At 31.7% G+C, this 22,830-nt stretch overlaps 2 protein-coding genes across 3 annotated transcripts; one reads left to right on the top strand and one right to left on the bottom strand.

Moving 5' to 3' along the window:
* Nucleotides 1-1,133: 1,133 nt before the first annotated feature.
* Nucleotides 1,134-11,151, bottom strand: LOC127709256 (nucleolar protein 12-like). Its single transcript, XM_052214685.1, has 5 exons — nucleotides 11,019-11,151; nucleotides 5,912-6,017; nucleotides 3,560-3,745; nucleotides 3,010-3,113; nucleotides 1,134-1,272 (listed from the first exon to the last, which is right to left on the bottom strand). Exons 1-5 carry the CDS (start codon nucleotides 11,099-11,101, stop codon nucleotides 1,140-1,142), a joined length of 612 nt encoding a protein of 203 aa, XP_052070645.1. The 5' UTR covers nucleotides 11,102-11,151; the 3' UTR covers nucleotides 1,134-1,139.
* Nucleotides 11,152-11,201: 50 nt separating this feature from the next.
* Nucleotides 11,202-22,407, top strand: LOC127709249 (alpha-L-fucosidase-like). Of its 2 annotated transcripts, none has more exons than XM_052214671.1 (8): nucleotides 11,202-11,787; nucleotides 14,298-14,404; nucleotides 15,562-15,692; nucleotides 17,063-17,196; nucleotides 18,366-18,463; nucleotides 19,566-19,698; nucleotides 20,063-20,233; nucleotides 20,762-22,407. In XM_052214671.1, the coding sequence occupies exons 1-8, from the start codon at nucleotides 11,426-11,428 to the stop codon at nucleotides 21,015-21,017; spliced, it is 1,392 nt and encodes a 463-aa protein (XP_052070631.1). In that variant the 5' UTR covers nucleotides 11,202-11,425; the 3' UTR covers nucleotides 21,018-22,407. The 2 variants fall into 2 exon arrangements, with proteins under 2 accessions (XP_052070631.1, XP_052070630.1); XM_052214670.1 differs by lacking the exon at nucleotides 14,298-14,404 and adding an exon at nucleotides 14,143-14,249.
* Nucleotides 22,408-22,830: the final 423 nt, after the last annotated feature.

Here is a 22,830-nt window from a genome sequence, read left to right as displayed (position 1 = left end):
TCAAACTGATATTTACTGATAGTAATGCAACTTCCTATTAAATATCATTGATCTATCACAAGTAGTTCCTATCAAACTAACTGAGGCAGCAACATTGCTTATTAATTCAAAGTCGCTGGACCATGTCCTAGAGGCCAGGGCCTCAAAATAGTCGTCAAACTGATATGTACTGATAGTAATGCGACTTCATAAAAAATATCCTTGATCTATCACAAGATCCTATCAAACTAACTTAAGCAGAAAACTTAACATTGAAAATTGCTAGTTAATTCAAAGTCACTGGACCAAGACTTTGGGGGCAGGGCCTCAAAATAGTTGTCAAACTGATATTTACTGATAGTAATGCAACTTCCTATTAAATATCATTGATCTATCACAAGTAGTTCCTATCAAACTAACTGAGGCAGAAAACTTAACATTGTAAATTGCTAGTTAATTCAAAGTTGCTGGACCATGACCTATGGGGCATGGTCTCGAAATAGTTGTCAAACTGATATGTACTGATAGTAATGCAACTTCATATTAAAAATCAAAGATCTATCACAAGTAGTTCCTATCAAACTAACAAGCAGAAAACTTTACAATTTTTGACGCCACCAACGCCGCCGGAAAAGCAATCCCTATGTCTCGCTTTCCGCAACTTTTGTCGCAGGTGAGACAAAAATTGGTAATATTAGTCATTTAAGCTCCGGTAAGATGTTATCTGACAGTTTTGATTTAAATGAACAGTAGGTAGATCTCAATATTCTGGACATTTTTGCCCCTGTAAGATTTCTCTATCTTTAGAGATTTCAAGATAATTGACAAAACCAGCATTTTATCACTATGTTCAATCTTTAGCCTGTAGCTAAGTTGGTTGGTAGGTGGGATCATCAGACACATTTTTAAACTAAACACCCAAATAATGTTTGGGCCAATTTTTGTTCTAATTGGCATAGTAGTTTCAGAAGAAAATACTTTTGTAAAAGTTGATGAATGACAACAATGGACAATGGAGGCCAAGTGATGTCATGAGAATAGCTCACCCATTGGGTCAGGTAAGCTAAATGGATAAATTGTTATTCTCTGAGTATTGACTCTTACAAGATCTTACAAGGTAGAATCTACTCCTGTTTAATTGAAGAAGAAAAAAATCAGTTTTATCTCTTTTTAATTTTCTTTTTAGGGAAGTCAGTTCTACGTTTCATTTTGAATTTTTTGTCCTGTGCATGAGTATAGTTGACTTTATGTTTGCCATACACTTTCCTCATATGTTGTTCCGTCGACTTTTTCCTGAAATAATAAAAGAATTATATTTTCAATTTGTCACAGAACTGTGTTTGTTCTTTACATAATAATGAATCATTCAAAGCAAAAATTACCTTATGAATTCTAATGCATTTAATCTTAAGAAATACTAGAAAATTTCAAAAAGCATTATATTTTTCAATCTGATTGTATCAAAAGAAACTGTGGATTATATAAAGAACAACTAAAATTTCTTATAATTCATTGTGAAGGAAATAAAATATTTCATGATAATCAGTAGATGTTTGTCAATGTATTTAAATTCTTGGAAGGTGAACTATCTCATTGAATATATATAATGGCTTTTGTCCTGTGGAGTTCATTCAATGGGCACTTAAGATTTCTCCTTAAAAAAACCAATCATTCATTGATTGATTTTGCTGTCCAAAAACTTAAAACTAGTGATAAAAATGCATGCACCAGTACTGAATAATAAATTCATTGCCAGAGCTTTTGATAATAATTACAAATTTTTGTCAATTATAGACTTCTCAAAAAACAAATTAATATTTTATTTGGTCTGTACATGTACCAGTATTCAGAATACTTTTTGTGTGTACATTACACATTAAGACCATATCTTCATTCCAATTAATTCCCAAATGTTACCCATTCTCTGATTTAAAAAATGTTCAATACATTCTGTCTTCATGGCGTCAATATTTAGTAGGTTAACCTCAGTCTTTGGGTTTTTTATACATCAATAACTGTCAAACCGTCATGGAATTTTACAAAACTTGAACAGAAGCTTTTTTTTTATCATAACCAACAAAACTTTGAAGATATTTATTTCATTTTTTTCCATATTTTACTGATAAATGGACTTATTATTTTTTTGCAGTTTACATTAAGGTACATTCTAATGATCAAGTTTTTTCAGACATCAATAACATTGTCAAACAATCACAAACTTCACAAACTTGGACAGAAGCTTTTTAAGGATCAGAATACAGTATCTAAAGCAAAATTTTTAAAATATCTTCTTTTGTTTCTTCATTTTCCCATCTTTTACTGATAAATGGACTTTTTGGATTATTTTTGCAGTTAAAATTTAGATTTATTCTGGGATTTAACAGTAAAAACATGGTATCCAGAGAAAAATTTAATGAAAGTTTGGCAGAAGCTTTTTTTATGATAAAAAAATAATGTCTGAAGCAAAATTTTAAACATATTTTTTTTCTTCATTTTTCATATTTTACTAATAGATGGACTTGGTTAACCTTTGCATACAGTCTGTGATAATAAAAAAATAGGCATCCATAATCTTGTTAAACCTACATTGAATGTTCGAAAAAAAATGGCAGATTTTTAAATGTTTTTTTCATATTACACTGGTAAATGGACTTAATTTTTGCAGTCAAAGTTACACGGACAGCAGTAATAGCATTTGAGACACCATTTTACGAGTTATTTTTAGACTAGTGTTACTTACAATAAGAATTAGGTGTTCTAATTACACCTAGCTTTTGTCATAACAGTTGTCAATAACAGTAATAAGTTTGTAAAAATTATTTTCATTTCACTGCACTTGCTCCATATTATAAATAACCTTTCACTTAAGCTCAAGTTTATAGAGATAAATTCAAACTGCAATTTGGTAAAACATTTTACCAATTGGTAGGTATTATGAAAAATCAAACCCTTCCAAATATGCACAGTAATTAATAATTTGGTATATAAAGTTAAAACATGATCATTTATAAAACTGTAAGAATATATTACCTAAATAATTTTTGAATGCCTTTTTTGTCTAATGGTTTTTTATTTCCATCTTCATTTGTCTCCTCTGTTGATTCTTCTTCTTCTTCAATTTGTTGTTCACTGTCCTTAAAATCAAAAGTTAAATACTGAATATATAAATGAAAAGCTGGTATAACAATTTAAGGTCAAGTTACAGCAAATGGATCATGTCATAGATTTGGGTCAAATTTTGCTTACAGCTGTAACATGTTAATCTTAAACTGAAAATCACAAAAAAAATAATGCATTTATCTCTTTTATTTTTTTTTAAAGTAATCATTTGTAAAGAAGCGTGTAAAAATCAATGAAAAGTGTTTTCAAATTTGTTTTCTGAAAACATGGCAGTCATTTAAGGACAATTACCAAATTAAGGAGACAATTGACAATAATTTATGATGATCTTGTCTTGGTAATTACTTTTGCTCTATTAGTCAGAAATTGTCATGGGGATATATCTTTTACAAGAAGTTGATCTACAAATTCAGTTATGTTCACCTATTTGATATAACATATATATAACCAATGCCCCTACCTTGTTTTGACCAAGTCTAAGACCATTATGACCGGCAAAGTCTATATCAGATATATCAGTGATTGTAACTGTATGTTGTGGAAGATCTAAAACTTCTGATTTTACAAATTCTTTGAAATCCATTTCTGGATTCTGTTTTTTTCTCTTTCCAGTGTATTCCATACTTTTTTTTAACAGTTCCTTTCTCTGCAAGGAAAAATTAAGAGGTATTTAACAAAAAATGATGGAAAATAAATATAATAAAAATAATAAAAAGATTCATTGAAGACCCATTGGTGGCCTTCGGCTGTTTTTTGCTCTTTGGTCGTGTTGTTGTCTCTTTGACACATTCCCCATTTCAATTCTCAATTTTATCATGCAGGAAGTTGTCGATATATATACAAGTATTCAATTGAGTTATATCCTTTTCAAAAAATAGAAATGCAAGACACCAATTATTATGTTACAAATTTCAAATTATAAATAGACAGAGCATGGACATAAGTACTTGTCAACTAAACCTTCTTTACATGGTGTATTTTAAAATTTTGATGCAGAAATGACATTTATTCGTTGGAATTTTCATTTAAGGGAATACATTTATATGAATATATATTTATCTCATGGTAATAATATTTATTATCGCTATTTGGTGTATTTATCCTTTGATCTTTTTTTGTGATAATTTTTCATATCATGCTACTCGCTTGAGATAGACAATTAATGCTAGAAACTAAGGGCGCACATGCCTTTGTCAATGTCAACATCAACAACGTCACAGGCAAAATAGCAATAAACAGATTATCAATGGTCTTTGAAATTCAAGGATATTTCTGGCCTTTGATGAGTTTGTAGTCAAGAAAAACCCTCTTGTTTGAAAAACCATCGATTATCTATAATTATATACTTAGTAGTAAATGCATGTAAATTGCATGTGTAATACAATCAATGGCTATTCTTCAGTATCAGCCATCCATGATGATATTGATATCAGCATGATCAGATAGGGTTGTAATTGCTAAATCAAACCCCTAATCTGTATGACGTCATGTCATCTACATCAGTCATGGTTGCAAAGGCTTAACCAAACCCCTAATCTGTATTACAATGTACGTCATGTCACAAAATTATAAAATTCTTTTCTTTTGAATAACTGAACATGTTTAGAACATGCATAAACTATCTCCAGCAAAGGGTCAAATTGAAGGTTGCAGGAATATGAACAACATGATTCATGAGGTTGAATTATTGACTTGCAAACCAATAAAACATCAGGCATGTTTTGGAGATTATTTTCATAAATTCATACCAATTCCTTTTTTTTCTGAATTTTTTTTTTTAAGTCATAGCAGCTGTCATGTATCATGTATGGCAGATGGGATCATTGACCAAAATATAAGCTAGAGGCTCCTAACAGCTTTGAATTTTAGTTAAATGTTTCCTCTACTGTCTATATTTTAGTAACAGGCGGATTTTTTGACAGATAGATGTGATCATCAAGACATTTTATTTATGTAGATTTCCTCCAGGAGGCTGCCAACAAAGTTTAATCCCAATAGGCACAGATGTTTATAGAAGATTTCTGAAAATGTTCTGATGATATGTGATCTTTTGAAGTCAATAACAAATTTGTTCTGTTTTTGTATATCTCAGATACACATTGTAATAACAAATTTGTTCTGTTTTTGTATATCTCGGATACACATTGTAATAAAAACAAGAGGCTCTCAAGAGCCTGAATCGCTCACCTGTATTTCAGAGGAGAAGAGTTTTAAATGTTAGCAAACTTGATGAACAAATTGTGTAAAATTGTCTTTAAAGGGCAATAACTCCTTAAGGGATCTTCAGGTCAGGGGTCAATTGACAATTATGGTCATATTAACTTTTTTGTAGATCTTACTTTGCTGAACATTATTGCTGCTTACAGTTTATATATATCTATAATAATATTCAAAATAATAACAAAAAACTGCAAAAACTACCAATTTGGCAGCAACCCAACAATGGGTTGTTCGATTCGTCTGAAAATTTCAGGGCAGATAGATCTTGACCAATTAAACAATTTTACCACTGTCACATTTGCTCTAAAAGATTTAGTTTTTGAGATATAAGCCAAAAACTGCATTTGACCCTTATGTTCTATTTTTAGCCATGGCGGCCATGTTTGTCGATGGATACAAACTTCGGATACAATTTATAAACAAGATACCCTAAGGAACATTTAATTAAAGTTTGAAGGTAATTGGCCCAGTAGTTTCAGAGGAGAAGATTTTTGAAATAGTTTACGACGACGACGGACGCCAAGTGATGGCATAAGCTCACATGGGGCCCTTTGGGCCCCGGTGAGCTAAAAATGTTGTCAAGATTATTTACTCTCTGCTTTGATTCTTTCTTATCTAGCTTCATTTGACTTTTTCGTTCATCCTGAGCCTTCTTTCTTCTTTCGTTTTTTCTTTTCCTAAATCCAGTCAGGAATTCTCTGAAAAGATAAGAAAATCTTAGATAAAATTTACATCACTTTCAGATTCTCTTTTGACACAAGACTACTATATAGCTAACATTTTTGGGGTGTTTGTTTAGTTATAGAATACAATTAAGGCCTTAATTTAATTGTCATTTTCCAGTTATTATGTGTCAAACACGCAAAAAAACAAATTTCAACAGGAACAATATTGAAAATTTGTAAGAAATCACTTTTTAATGTTTGAATCAGTGCTAATCATTGACATTGAATAAATACAACATCACATGCAGTTTTGGGAGTTGATGCATGTATTTTCATCTACTTAGAAGATAACTTTTCTTCAGGTAAATTAATCAATGAGTGATGGATTTCTCTTAGAAGAAATTTAAAGGTCCCAGTGAATAAACTACACATAGAACAATACCTATTGTATTAATTCAATGGGACAAAAGAACTGACATAAGTTTAAATCCACAGGTAAACTGCAAATGATTCTATGGAAAAGATTTTATTTCTTTCACAATCATCAATAGTTTAAAATATAACTCGTCTCTAAATTCATTTTATTAGCAAAATGATAATTACAGAACTTTCAGATTCAATTTTTTTTCCTGATTTGCCATCAGGTAGTCTTTGACACAAATATTTCTATAATACTATAGTGAAAGATGTATGCATAGGAAGCAATATATAATATTCAATCTAACCAACAATTGACCTATTATAAGTTAGATCAACACTGTCTTAAAGAGGTGCAATCTTAATATTTTTTTTTCTTCTGGAAAATTGAAAATGTATCAAAATGTTCATAAGGTAGTCATAACTCATTGTGGATATGAGGAGATTTGGAAACCAAGTTGCCAGTATTTAGATATATTATAAACTTGGTGTGATTTAATTATTTACAGCTTGACATATGGCATAAACACCTCTCTATTGTTGAAGGCTGAATGTTGCCCTAGAGATCTTTATTAGTCATTGGTGTTGTTGGGTACAATGTACATTTACGGTGATAAATGATCTACCATACAAGTTCTTATCAAGTTCTGATCCTGTTGATTTTGTAATATTTTCAGAAACACCTGATGGTTTGCAAAAAAGAATTGATACATGTGTATATGTTGAATACTTTTTGTGTAGAATGGTGTTTTGATATTAATATTAATAAGACAAAAGATTTTAATTTTCAATAAATTAGGAAATTTTTTAAAATGCCGAATTTATTTTGGAAGAAAAGACATTGAATGTGCAAAATTCTATAAATATCTTGGAATTACATTACCATCAATTGGCAAATGTAAACAATGTAAAGATGAATTATACAAAAAATCACTTAAAGCATGTTTTAAGTTACAGAGGTGTTTGTCATCCTCTAATCCTAGTATTACAACTTTTATACATCAATATGATCAAACAACAAATCCAATTCTTTTGTTTGGCTGTGAAATTTGGGGAATGTTTATAACTACTGATTCAGTTGCATGTATGAAAAGAAATTAATATATTTGTAGAAAAGGTTTATCTCAGGATACAGCTGAAAGGTCACATAATAAAGGAGTAGGTCCGGTAAGGGCCGATTTTGGCCTCAAAATTCAGGTTCATCTGATGAAAGATTTTGGACTCTTTTTAATTACCTAAGTGTCTATTTCAGTCGATTCTTTTTGGCCCCAAATTCCTAAACGTTTAGGGCAATTACCCCCAAACTCAAACCCAGCTTTCCCTTTGTGATATGGAACCTTGCAGTACAATTTCAGAAAGATCCATACACTTACACACAAGTTATTGTCCTGAAACTAGAAAAATGCTTGTTTTTTGGCCCTTTTATGGCCCCTAATTCCTAAAATTTCGAGGGAATTACCCCCAAAATCAATCCCAGCATTACCTTTGTGGTATGGTACTTTGCAGTACAATTTCAGAGAGATCCATACACCTGAACACAAGTTATTGTCTGGAAACTAGAAAAATGCTTATTTTTGGCCCCTTATTCCTAAACTTTTTGGCCAATTACCCCCAAACTCAATTCCAGCTTTCCCTTTGTGATATGGAACCTTGTTGTACAATTTCATAAAGATCCATACACTTACACACAAGTTACTGTCATGAAACTAGAAAAATGCTTGTTTTTTGCCCCTTTTTGGCCCCTAATTCCTAAAATTTGAAGGCAATTACCCTCAAAATCAATCCCAGCATTCCCTTTGTGATATGGAACCTTGTGATACAATGTCAGAGAGATCCATACACTTACACACAAGTTATTGTCATTAAACTAGAAAAATGCTTGTTTTTGCCCCTTTTTTGCCCCTAATTCCTAAAATTTGGAGGCAATTACCCCCAAAATCAATCACAGCATTCCCTTTGTGATATGGAACCTTGTGGTACAATGTCAGAGAGATCCATACACTTACACACAAGTTATGTCTGGAAGTTACAAAAATGCTTATTTTTGGCCCCTTTTTGGCCCCTAATTCCTTAACTGTTGGTACCATAACCCCCAAAATCAATCCCCACCTTCCTTTTGTAGTATTGAACCTTATGGTAAAATTTCATAGAGATCCATTCACTTAAACTTAAGTTAGAGTGCGAAAACTAATGTGTCTTTGGATGACGACGCCGGACGACGACGACGACGTCATACCAATATACGACCACAAAAATTTTTTTGCGGTCGTATAAAAACTGCAAAATTTTTGTAAAATTACTAACTCAGGGGCAGCAACCCAACAACGAGTTGTCGGATTCGTCTGAAAATTTCAGGGCAGATGTATCTAAATCTGATGAACATTTTTGCCACCTGTCAGATTTGTTCTAAATGCTTTAGTTTCAGAGATATAAACCAAAAACTGCATTTTACCCTTATGTTCTATTTTTAACCAAGTCGGCCATGATGGTTGGAAGGTGGGGATCATCGGACAAATTTTTTAAACTAGATACCCTAATAATGATTATGGCCAAGTATGGTTAAATTTGTCTCAGTAGTTTCAGAGAAGAAGATTTTTGTAAAAGATTACAAAAATTTACAAAAAATTGTTAAAAATTGACTATTAAGGGCAATAACTCCTAAAGGGGTCGACTGACAATTTTGGTCATGACAACTTATTTGTAGATCTTACTTTGCTGAACATTATTGCTGTTTACAGTTTATCTCTATCTATAATAATATTCAAGATAATAACCAAAAACTGCAAAATTTCCTTAAAATTACCAATTCAGGGGCAGCAACCCAACAACAGGTTGTCAGATTTGTCTGAAAATTTCAGGGCAGATAGATCTTGACCTAATAATCAATTTTACCCTCTGTCAGATTTACTCTAAATGCTTTGGTTTTAGAGATATAAGCCAAAATCTACATTTTACCCCTATGTTCTGTTTTTAGCCATGGCGGCCATCTTGGTTGGTTGGCGGGATCATCGGACACATTTTTTAAACTAGATACCCTAATGATGATTGTGGCCAAGTTTGGTTAAACTTTAAACTTGGCCCAGTGGTTTCAGAGGAGAAAATTTTTGTAAAAAGCTAACGACGACGACGGACGCCAAGTGATGAGAAAAGCTCACTTGGGCCTTTGGGCCAGGTGAGCTAAAAAGGTAATTTATTGGTAGTTCTTTTGAGTTAAGAAAAAGCAGGTCATGATACTGGTACATGAATATGATATAAATGTCTTATTTTTTGTTTTTGGCACAGACTCTGACGGACTCAGTTATAAGTGGTGATATATTTGTGCCAACAGGCCTTAAGATTGAGGATACATATTAAATTATTATATTGTTATGTCTTATTGTTGACTCAATTACTTCAATCGTTGTATCTGATTTATATGCTCTTTAAAAGCCCTGTAATTTGGAAAAAATAAAATATTCTATTATATGAGTAAATGTTAAGAGCAACATTTAAGTCCATCTATCTGCAAGTTTCTATAAAACCAGTATCTGATTTGACATACTACTGAACGTTCTCAGAACAAACCACAATGACTCTTTTTATCTGTACGAAACAGTAGAAAAAAAAACAGCTGCGCCATGAGCGCATGATACGCCCATCGCTTTTTCAAAGAATAAAGTTTAATAACTTCTCAATGTCATATTAGAAATTCATGAAAAACTAAAGGGAGGTTATCTTAATAGATATAAACCAGTCACCAAAGTTTCATGATAACTGCTCAAAGCATTGACCGAAAACTGAAAAATACCTCCTTTTTTATGAATACAATCACATAACTCCGAAACATAAAATCTAAAATTTATAAAAATCGAAAGGGAGCTCATGGCAATAGATATAAACAATTCACAAAAGTTTCTTGCAAATTGGTGAAAGTGTTTTTGAGTTATTGTCCAAAAACTGGAAAATCTCCCTTTTTTAATGAAAAAACCCATTACTCGGAAACTTAAAATCTAAAATTTATAAAAAACGAAAGGGAGCTCATGTCAATAGATATTAACAATTCACCAAAGTTTCATGCAAATTGGTTCAAGCATTTTTGAGTTATTGTCCGACATGTTGACGACTAACAGACGGACAGACAGACAACGGTGTACCATAATACGTCCCGTAAACGGACGTATAAAAATACACCTTATCGCTATTTGTCCGCCATTACTGGACATCACACAAGTTCCCGTAAAATTTTGACGTCATAATAGAAAATATCTGACGCCACAATGGAAAAGTGATTGTTGTATGACGTCAAAAGTTCGAGTGGGACTGATTCTCAGGTCAAGCGGGATTAGCGATAAGGTATATAGAACCGACTGAATCATGAAAATGGTGGACCTTGTAAAATTTAGATGCAACAGAATAGAAAAAAACGAAAATTTACGACCTAGTGTCATTTCACGAAAAATACAAGATAAGTACTTTGTGTAAAGTAAAGGTATAAATATATAGGTATATTTATTTTTTACAGAGACATGTGCCTGTGTAACTGTGAGGTTTATATTGCTCAATTATTTTTAGTTTTAATGTTTTGTGGACTTCTGTCTTCATAAGCAATGCAAACAACATTTCAAAATATGCAATTACTCTCTGGCTTTAACATCAAATACAAGAACTGTCTTTGTTTTTCTATTCTTTGGCTGTTTTTTCTTCTTTTTCTCAAATCCCATGTTTAATATTTTTAAAGCTTTATCAAGAGTTTGATCATCTGAACGACGCTTAAAATTAGTAATAACCGAAACTTTTACGTATTCAACTCTTTCCGGATTTTGCAATTTTTATCGTAGCCCAGAATTTTTTCATATATTTATGGTTGAGCTAAATTGGGACGGAACGACTTGATTCCGAGCAAAACTACATTGAAATTCTTGCTTTATCCCAGTAACTGTTTGACTAATATCTCGGAGAACTGTTCATGATTTGCATGTCACATGATAGCTGATCATCCATGAAAAAAACCTATTTATATATCAACTTTACACAACAAAGTCAACATGGAAAAGACAATAACATTATTTTTGGTTCTTACTTTTCTCGTTGTCTTCAATAATATCTTATATGTTTCTTGTGTCAAGTACGAGCCAAATTGGGAGTCTCTAGATTCAAGACCTCTTCCATCATGGTATGATGAAGCAAAGATAGGAATTTTCATCACATGGGGAGTATTTTCGGTTCCGTCATTTGGGACAGAATGGTTTTGGTGGACATGGAAGGAAGCAAAGAATCCTGCTACAGTGGACTTTATGAAGAAAAATTATAGACCTGATTTCACATACCCTGATTTCGCATCACAATTTTCAGCTGAATTTTTTAATGCCAACGAATGGGCAGAAATACTGAAGTCTTCAGGAGCAAAGTAAGCGCAAAGAAATTATACCATACATTTGGTAATATAGATCAATATGTATTGTAATTTCTTTTATTTAATGTACCGTACAGACATGACAGATATTGGTTACATTTCGCCTCAGATATATTGCAACTGAAAATTTGCAAAAGACAAGGCAATTCATATTATAATCAATAATTTATTATTAATCTAATACAACTTATCGCTATTTGTCCACCATTACTGGACATCAGCAATGGTTCCCGTAAAATTTTGACATCATAATAGAAAATATCTGACGCCACAATGGAAAACGATTGTTGTATCGCGTCAATAGACAACTTTTGAGTTCCATGCATTTCCGTCAAAAACTTTGGTTTTAGTGAACATCATTCGTGCGTTTAGGGGCGTCGTCACTTCCGTTCCCATGTTGAGCGAGTGGTTGGAAAACTATGATGCTATATCATGTATATTGCATGAATTATTCGGCAAATTGAATTCTCATAATTGACAATCAGCACTGCTGTCATTAGGGAATTGTGATTAAGTACCTACAGAACAAACATTATTTCTAGTTTATCCTGCACAATGACGATCACTTAGACGCTTGATGAATGTTAATAGTGCAGGGATACAGGCGATCCCCTCTATCTGGTAAATGACGTCATAAAGGCGTCCATAATTGACGAGTTTTTTCTGGTGAAGGACAAACTCAAAGGTGGTCTATATTTCAAGAGGCACAGATTCTCAGGTCAGGCAGCGCAGATTTCCAAATAGCGATAAGGTCTATTGGTTATGACAGGTAGATTTTCTATCTAGCTTGACTTTCCATAAAAAGATATAGATTTTTTTAATTGTGTTTCATAAGGATTCCATCATTTGATTGGCAGACAACAATCACATGCTGTTATAAAGTGATGTTAAGATCAAAAAAATGCAACAAGCTTGACCATCTGACTTGGAGCATTAAGTTGCTGTATAGAACGTTACTGTGACTTGATTATACATTTTAAGTGTTTTTCTCCATGGCCACCTATTGCAGTTCATTCAAATTTATATTGATGTATAAAAGAACAGAAGCAGTTAGCTATTTGACTAAACAGGACCTAAAGATAATAGGCAAATCCATCTAAGGTCAACTTTGCCTTCTCAAGGGAGTTATGTAGTTATGAGCGAAGGATACTTTACTTATTAATCACTTTGCACTTTGATAACTTGACTGTTTCTTTTCAGCAGTTGGTTAATATTTCTGACAAGTTGAACATTTTGATTTGATAAAACAAATTGCAATTGGGTCTTAATTTTGAATGAACTGCAATAGGTCACAGGAGAGCATTACTTACAGTCAAGTAACAGTAAAACTATCCCAATCCTACTAACACATGACAATAATACACATCAATGCGAAGGAATACTGTAAAACAAAACAAATGAATAGCTTGAACAAGTTTTTCATTATCATAACTAGTTTTTCATTATCATAACTATATAAAAATAAGGAGATGTGGTATGATTGCCAATTAGACAACTTATCCACCAAAGACTTCGTTGGATAGTTTTCTCATTGGCAATCATATTGAATAGTTTATACTTTGAAAGTATACACTTATTCAAATTATTTAAAGGGCTCATTATAGGCATATGATTAAGAAAAATCAAAAGAAAACTGATTTGCACACTTGCACATCTTTCACAGAAAGTTCTCATGTTGATTAATACAAAATTGCAAACAAATTGAAATGGAGAGTCAGTCAGCTGTACAAAGAAAGATAACTCTAATTTGATCTTAATATCTCTATAATAGTGAGAAACAAAATTTTCAGCAATAAAATGTATTTTTAAGAATTGAATGCTTTTTAATTTTGGTAAAAAAGTGTTGACTAACATGATACAAAATGTATTTTGGTACATGCCTTTTCACCCCAATAAAAGTACAAAAAGAAAATCTTTTTATAAAAAAAAAAGGTGGCCATTGTACAGATGAAACACTGATGATTCCTCTTCAAATTTGTTAATTTATTTCAAATTGTATACTTTGACTTTTTTTTTTAAAACAAAGCTTCCTACCAATTATCACCATTTAATTAGCTAAAAATATTTTGCACCTAAACTACATAAAATCATTGTCTGGTTGGTTGTCAAGTAAAATTTTCAACATCCATTAAAACATCTTTGTCATTGAATATATTTATTTATTTTTGCTGAATTTACAATATCTTTGTTTTGTAGAAAGTTTTTTCCAGTACTCTTTTGTTGAAGAGTGTATGATGCTGTCTAGTTGTCTTTGGGTTATTTTTGGTCTCATTGACTTATACCCTACATTTTATTTTATTCTCATACATCTCCATATGATGGTCATTATAATGTTTATCTGTTCTCTAGGTATGTAGTGTTAGTTAGCAAGCATTGTGAAGGTTTTCCCCTTTGGCCATCAAACTATTCCTGGAACTGGAACTCTATGGATGTAGGGCCTAGGAGAGATATTGTAGGTATGTAGCTGATTTACATGTGATGTAGTTCTTTATAACATTTTGCAGATATGTTGTGTTAGTGAGTAAACATCATGAGGGGTTTACCCTCTGGCCATCTAATTATTCATGGAACTGGAATGCAATGGATGTTGGCCCAAATAGAGACATTGTTGGTAGGTAGGCATGCAAGAAATTATGTCAAATTTTACAATGCTGCATATGATTTTTGCATGATTTCAATTTAAATGTGTTGCCTATTTCATTTTAACATAATCCAATTGTTCTGTTGCGTATGTGTGTGTCTTTCTTGTGGATGTTTTGTGTTGCACAAGGTAATGCAGTATCATTTTAATAAAGCTTAACAGTGAAAACATATATATCCCAAACTATTTCCATTTCCATTTCTATACTTTGTTTTGTGTATCTTTATTATTTCATAATACTTCTCTAAAATTATGCTAAATGTTTGAAATGTTTCTGTTTTAAGAACACAGGCACTTACATTGGGGCATCATTATACTCAGTATTATAAGATTTTATTGCTTTAAGTTTCTTTATCATGTTTACTATTTCATTTACCTTTATCTTCTATTTCTTGCTCATACCAATGCAATCTTTTTGTGGAAACATATTATATATAACACATTTATTATTAAAGGGGGAAATTTCCAAGCCACAAAAAAGTTGTTTTGAAACTGGTGTGGAAATAGCTTCTTTCATAAAAACCATGCATATATAGCACAAGAAAATAAAAACAGACTTGTTATTGTGATAAGTTTCATTTAAAATATATTAATTATTCAAGTGCTCAGAAATCATGGAAATTTTAAAACTATTTTTTGCAGTTCAGCTCTTTACAATCATTTGAAGCTAAGACCTTTTAAGTTATTTGAAGTTGAGCCCTCTTCCGTCATTTAAACTTCAGCCCTTTCAGTCATTTCTCATATGTAACATGTCTTTTCTACTCCTGATCAGTAAAAGTTGCCTTGGACACCACTCACATTATTTACTGTTAATAAAGTATCATAACTGCACTGATTGGATTCACTGTTGTTCTTTTCTGAAATTGATTGGAAATTCGAACATAGCAGATAACATTCTGTTAAAATGTCAAGTTGGCTTTATAGAAGTCCATATATATGTGCCAGTGATATGACTTATTTAAATTTGTTTGCCAATCTTTTACTTTGTTTTATCTAGACTATTTATAACTTATATTTTCTTTGTATTTTAAATGACAAAGGATAGTTATATGAATCAATGAGACAGCAACAACACAATATAGACACTCAATATCTATTACATTTTTTTTCTTTCATATTATATTAAGGAGAACTTGCTAAAGCAGTACGATCTAAGACTGACATACATTTTGGAATGTACCATTCTTTACTTGAATGGTTCAACCCTCTATACATTCAGGACAGAGAGAATGGATTCAAGACTCAGGACTTTGTCAGAGTGAGTAGGGCTATTGTTGAGATGAAATTTTATATGTTTTTTTATACTTTGTAATAAATGTTTATTGTTTGCCTTACATTCCTTGCCAAATATTTAATGTATATTAAGAATAAATTAAACGATGAAATGAATTAGGTAGATTCTATGACGGTTGAACCAGAAATGTGGATCGCATTGTAAAAAAAGATGTATGTTGGTTTGGGGAAGTAAATTTTTTAGCAGTATACCCCTCAAAGACTTAATGTAATGGTTTTTTGACACTTTCCATTCCCAAGGTAACAGATTTAAACTTCCCCAAGCTGACATTATGTTGCTACGTTTTTATACATCCTGCTCAGCCAAACAGACCCTTTCCATCAGCCCATATTTATATACCCCAGTCAACACTTGGTGTATTAAAATTTTAGATTCATTTTTACAGAAAAATCATATTAGTCAGATAAGGAATTGCTTTGTAAAAATTGACTTCAATTTTGATAGATATTTAACATATCAGTATTTGTTTTGTTGTTTGGTCACTTGTATTAAAGCAAAAACCTCTTAAATATCAAATAATCATACAATCCATATAACAGATATAAAACACAATTTTATTATCAAAAAGCATTAAAAACTCTTTTTCAATAACGGCATGGTCAAGATAATCATTATGTCTGCATTATTAGTTTCCTACTGAGGAAGTCGAAGGGGACTTTAGGTTCGCACTTCGTCTGTCTGTCTGTCTGGTCTGTCTGTCTGTCTGTCTGTCTGTCTGTCTGTCTGTCTGTCTGTCTGTCTGTCTGTCTGTCTGTCCTGTCTGTCTGTCTGTCTGTCCTGTCTGTCCGGCAAATCAGTTTTCCACAGTTTTTTTCTTCGTGCTTGAAGATATTGATTTGATATTTGGTGTATTGTTTAATCATGACAAGTTACAGATCAAGTTTGAATTTTGTTCCGGTCTGACGATTTTGTTTAGAGTTATGGTCCTTGAACTTAGAAAATTCACTCAAATAATTAGTTTTCCGCACTTTTTTTTGTCATGGTTGAAGATATTGATTTGATGATTGGTATATAGTTTTATCATGACAAGGTACAGATCAAGTTAGAATTGTGTTCCAGTCTGATGATTTTGTGCAGAGTTATGGTCCTTGGACTAAGAAAAAGTTCACTCAAATGATCAATTTCCCACATTTTTTTTCATTATGCTTGAAGATATTGACTTGATATTTGTTATATAGTTTACACCATGACAAGTTATAGATCAAGTTAGCATTTTGTTCCAGTACAATGAATTTTTAGCTGGTAGGGGACTATGTATTGCCAGGCAATACTCACAGAATGCTTGTTTAATTTGATCTGCTCTTTAATTAAACTTATTGATATACCTTTGACAGACCAAAACGATGCCTGAGCTATATGAGATGGTAAATAGATACCAGCCAGATATTATATGGTCAGATGGAGACTGGACAACTACAGATGTGTATTGGAATGCTACAAATTTCCTTGCTTGGTTATATAATGAGAGGTATAATTATGAAGTAACTGTTTAAACTAGTCTTATAGCTGTCTTCTGTTTGTGTCCAGACTTTGTCTTTCTATTGTTGAGTCATAATTGCACAGTTTTAAAAAGGAGTAGAGCCCGGAACCCCAAAAAATGGCCCTGTTAAGGTGTATTTTTTAAACATCAATTGTTTAAGTAAATCTGATGTGTATGCATTGCTAAATGTTTACTATTTGAAAGTATGATAAGAAAAATTGTATATCTGCTTCACATTTATAAATATATGAAAAGATTTCACTTTCTTCCATTTTTTTCGAAATTTGTCAAATTTTTCTACCTTTTTTCATAATTTCATATGTGGTGCCACCCCTCGCCCATTGAAATTTTGGTTGAAAAGTAAAGAATATGGCATAATAAGACAATTTCAACAAAAATATTTGTGGGCGAAGGGTGGCGCCACTGTTAATTTTTCAGAAAGCTGTCATTTATTTTGCAAAATTCTTCAAAAAATCAGGTTTTACAAAATTCGCCTACACTTGTGATGTCACATTTACATCACTAATGACACAATTGCTGAAATTTTTAACTGAAACAATTGGACATTTTAACATATGTTCTCATCAAATTTTTACAACATTATTGCAGTTCAAAAAATTCCAATTTTTTGGGGCTTAAATTATGAGTTGGTGAAAACAAGGGATCAAAGTTAAAAATCACTTTTTATTCTATGAAATGGATAAGATTAATGTAAAATTATTCTACAAGTAATGTTTGTGTGTATAATTGTATAACCAGAGATATGTATTATAATACCATTATAAGTATCTGGTATAACAGTTCAAACTTTGCTGTAGCAGATTTTTAATCCACAGAGGTTTGGTTTTAAAAATCCTCATTTACTATGTGTAAAGAAAATTGTTTGTACACTGCCAGAGTACAGTAGGTGGATTTTTAAACAGCTAAAGTAAGTGCTGACAGAGAAACAAACTGGTACTGAAGACAAACCCCGGACTGTGATTAGTCTATAACAATACATTGGAGAAATAACATGTTCAGTGGTATGCATCAGAGATGTATTATATGTCTCTTAGCATTAATAACAAAATGATAATTGGTTTCTTCTTTACACTTTTTCATCTATTTAACAAGTCAGTTCATTGATAGATTTAAAATATTTGGGTTTTTATTTTCAGTCCAGTGAAAGACAAAGTTTGTGTGAATGACAGATGGGGAAGTAATATCAGATGTAAACATGGAGGTTTCCTGAACTGCAATGACAAGTATAACCCAGGTCTGCATTGACTAGATGTACAACCATGCATTTATCTTATCTGAATGACTGAACCTCCTATAAACTAAAACATAATGCAGGGATTGAGACTTAAATGGTTAAATCCTATGCATTTCCATTGTAATATAAAATTGAGAATGGAAATGGGAAATATGTCAAAGAGACAACAACCCGACCAAAGAGCAGACAACAGCCGAAGGCTACCAATGGGTCTTCAATGCAGCAAGAAAATTCCGCACCCAGAGGTGGTCCTCAGCTGAGCCCCTAAATAAAATTGTGTGCTAGTTCAGTGAAAATGGACGTCACACTAAACTCCAAAACATATAAATGAACTAAAATTAAAAAACATACAAGACTAACAAAGGCCAGAGGCTCCTGACTTGGGACAGACGCAAAAATGCGGCAGGGTTAAACATGTTTTGTGAGATCTCAACCCTCCCCCTATACCTCTAGTTTCTTGGTCTGTTTGATGAATTTGGTTAATTCTGCATGTAGAAATGAGGCAGAAGATACCAATGGTACAATCAAAACTTGTAGTTGAAAAGAAATAAAAGACGACAAGAGGACAAACAATTTAAAAAAAATAGCTCTACTTGGAAAAATACAGACGAACCAGACCAACAACCAGGGGTGATCATCGTGCTTCGGAAGGGTAACCAGATCCTACTCCATTAGTAGCATCTATAATTTTGCTCATAGTAAGCAAACATTTGGTGAAAGTTGTGTTGAAATTTACTGTCTTATCCTTTGATCTTAAGTTGGTAGTTATTATTCACACTCATGTTTTTGCTTTTTTTATTTGTTGGTGTGTAACAATCCTTGGCTTTATCTTTGCTACCAGTTTTTAAACTGATTGCCATAAAAGTAAAATAAATATCAAAATGGCATATTTTTACCAGGTGAGCCATTTAGGTCTTGGGAGCCTCTTATAACATTTAGAATCCACATATTATTCATATACATATTACTATCATTACCTTTGATTTGAAAGTTTAAAGATGGAGATATTCTTGTTTTGCACAATTATAAAGGATACTGTTGAGGACATATTTGAAGAATAAGAAGTCTGAATGTTTATAATATAATTATATATGTTTAATAGGTGTGTTGAATAAAAAAAAGTGGGAAAACTGTATGGAAATGGATAGATATTCCTGGGGCTACAGACGTAATGCCAGACTAGCTGATTATTTCAGTATGCATGAACTTTTATCAGAGGTCGCAGAAACAGTTAGGTAATATTGAACAGCAAGTTATTGACTATTTTAAGTTGGGCAAAAAATTAGTAACAAGACAAAAAGTGAGTTACAATTAAAAGTAAAACTTTTCCTCAAGAAGATATTATTTAGTTGTATAAGATGCACTTCTTAATCAAAATCAGTTATATTTATATTCAAGGTCATTTATTTTTTGTTTTTTCCACATATACAATGATTATCATTTAAGGCATGTTTTGTCACAGTTGTGCTTATGGAAATATGACTATAAATTACTACAAATGTATAAATCAATGATAAAGACAATATGGAACAGAAATTTAAAAGCGAAAATTGTGCATGTATCCACATGAATAAACAATAAAATATATTTCTACTTCAGCACTGGTGGCAATATACTTATTAATATTGGACCAACAAAAGATGGAATGATTATACCTATCTATCAGGAGAGACTTAAGCAACTTGGTGAATGGTTGGGTGTAAATGGAGAAGCTATTTATGGATCAAAACCTTGGAGTCATCAAAATGACACTATCACTAAATATATATGGTAATATGACATAAGATATAGTGAGGGGAATGAAAAATGTGTAAGATGACCGAGTTAGAAAATGACAACTGAAAAAGAGGAAAATATACACATATACTTATGTTGTCTATTGCAGATAAGAGCATGAATTCAGTGTTGAAATAATCCATAGAAATGGTCCTATAGAATTTTAAATTACAGTCCACCAGAGTGTGAATAATTGGGATAAAACAGTCTTGCCAATGTAAACAATTGAACAAAGGACGGTAGTTGAAATATGAAAAGTAAAAAAAAACTTAGTCAATAGATTCCGACTTTGTTGACATCTAACATAATTCTAGTTCATATTTTGACAAAAAATGAAATAAAACAAGCTTGAAAGTCATCAACTGACAGCAAAGATATAAGATGATAAATACTTTCCTATCATACCACAGTATGACCTGCTTAATTTTGGAAGAATGAATATGGGTAATAAAAGTTTGAACGAGAAAAAAAACAAATCTGAAATACCACATTAAAAATGTGATTATATTTCCTTTATTTAAGGTATACATCACAGATTGCTGGTAGTGATGTTACAGTCTATGCCATTTTGTTATTTTGGCCAGCAGATAACACAGTAATTCTTGGTGCGCCAGTATCTTCATCGTCAACAATCGTCAGTATGCTTGGATACGATGGAAACTTTGACTGGAAACCAAATTCAGGAGGTGGTATAGAAGTAACTATACCTCCTATAACAATTAACAAGCTACCATGTAATGATGTCTGGGTACTCAAACTTGAAAATTTGCAAAATTAATTATACAATAATTAACTGTTTGTTAGTTTATTTATACTGTCAATGTCTTCTTTTTTTTATAATTAATGAAAAGGAATGAAATGACATTTTTTACTAAAGTTAGAGTCTCATGGTATATTTAGTACTAGAATGTCCTAATCAACCATATGATTATCTAGAATTTATTACTAAGAATCATTCAAGTTATTCTTTTCACAAAAAAAACAAACAGAAAAACATAACAGGATTCAGCTGTGTGTATATGTGTTAAAGAATGGTTTAAGTTGACAACTTGCATGATACAGAAATCAGAATTAGAAAAAAAATATTGAATAAAACCTAAATGCAAACATATTAGATACAAAAGTTTAAATACATATTTGTGAATATGTGTACCATACAATCACAATGTTGTTCCAAAATCCCCATCCTTAAGTTGATTATTTGACATGAAATCAGTAAAAAGTAAGATAGTGTGGGTAACTGTACATTGTACCATAAATTGTAAGTTTTCTACTTCCATGTTGAAATTAAGTTTAAATTGACACAAATGTAAAGAAAAAAATCAATTACTGTACTTTAATATATATGTATTTTTACCATTTTGTTAAGTAATGAATAGTGGTCAAGTGTGTTCAAATGTGTAGACATTTTATCTTTTACATTCCATTTCAAAAATATATATATATACAAAAGATGCATAATCCATATATACAACAAATATGTCCCAAAAGAGAAAAGATGTTCTATATTCCTAGATGATTTAGGATATTCAACTTCTCATCTACAGTAAAGCATCTTGTACATGTATGTATTACAAGCAGAGTACAAAAAGAGCTTATCAGCCTCAAAACCAAGGGGTGAACCTGTATATAACATTTATCTATATGATAAGTATTTTGCAGTCTTTATATTTATGTTTATTTTAAAAGTTATAGTGTTAATTAAAAAAAAAATAGTGTGTAGTAAACTATGCCACCACATGATTAACATTTATAGTGTATAATTGCATGATAAATTATAAGCATAATAGAAGGTAGATTCTGTCAAGTGGTTTGACCAGCATGAAGGGCAAGAAATTTAGATAGGGACATGAATTTGGCCTTGCAACAGGCCACCTACAAAACCTTTAAAGAGTTGTTGCAAGGGTTTTTGATACATTGAAAGTGAACAAACCTTTAATAATTAATTTGTTATCTCCATCTTGACTGACCATTTCCCTTTCAAATCAGAGTCCGTGCATAATACAGTTGATGATGTATCTCATGAACAATTATTTGGTGTTCTTATACTACAGAGATTATTTTGTTTTGTTTATTTTTTTTTATCATTGTTCTTTAAAATTTTATAATTTTTCTTACATGTTAACTAAATACTGTACCTTATTTGATAAAAAATATATTACAATAAATTGTGGTTATTTTATATCTATAAACCAAATCTTGCACCTAGATTACAACGGAAAACAGTAGTAGAAATAACAATGTTCCTCTCATAATTATCTGGCAAAATATGCTGGTACAATTTCTCATTATAGTACAGAAAAATATTTGGCTTAGTTTTGTCCAGAATAAAAATAGTGCTCATCTTCTTAACTTGCTGTGGTTTTAGAAGTCCAAAATGCAAGATATAAAGATTACATCCAGCAACAGCTGTGTAAACTATTTGCTTAATATTTCTGATGATAGAAAACCTGGATGCTTCATACCTTGAATGCAGAAAACCTTTGTTTCAAAGTTTCCATCTGTCATATGTCAATTGTCCTTGACCTCATTTTCATGGTTCAAGTGACTGCTTGTTAGAAAATGAAAGTTAATGTCGTGTCATGTGAAAT

This window comes from Mytilus californianus, unplaced genomic scaffold (assembly GCF_021869535.1).
Source record: "Mytilus californianus isolate M0D057914Y unplaced genomic scaffold, xbMytCali1.0.p SCAF_7, whole genome shotgun sequence".
Taxonomy (NCBI): Eukaryota; Metazoa; Mollusca; class Bivalvia; order Mytilida; family Mytilidae; genus Mytilus; species Mytilus californianus.
Note: the sequence above shows the minus strand (reverse complement) of the source record. Positions and strands in the feature narration are given on the sequence as shown.

Bases quoted from the DNA above. Each gene is read 5' to 3' on its own strand.
- LOC127709249 (XM_052214671.1), top strand. From the start codon at position 11,426: ATGGAAAAGACAATAACATTATTTTTGGTTCTTACTTTTCTCGTTGTC. The intron at 11,788-14,297 runs GTAAGCGCAAAG...AACATTTTGCAG, and splicing joins CTGAAGTCTTCAGGAGCAAA to ATATGTTGTGTTAGTGAGTA. The intron at 18,464-19,565 runs GTCTGCATTGAC...TATGTTTAATAG, and splicing joins CAATGACAAGTATAACCCAG to GTGTGTTGAATAAAAAAAAG.
- LOC127709256 (XM_052214685.1), bottom strand. From the start codon at position 11,101: ATGGGATTTGAGAAAAAGAAGAAAAAACAGCCAAAGAATAGAAAAACA. The intron at 3,114-3,559 runs GTAGGGGCATTG...TTTGATTTTAAG, and splicing joins TTAGACTTGGTCAAAACAAG to GACAGTGAACAACAAATTGA. The intron at 1,273-3,009 runs GTAATATATTCT...TTATTATTTCAG, and splicing joins GGCATTCAAAAATTATTTAG to GAAAAAGTCGACGGAACAAC.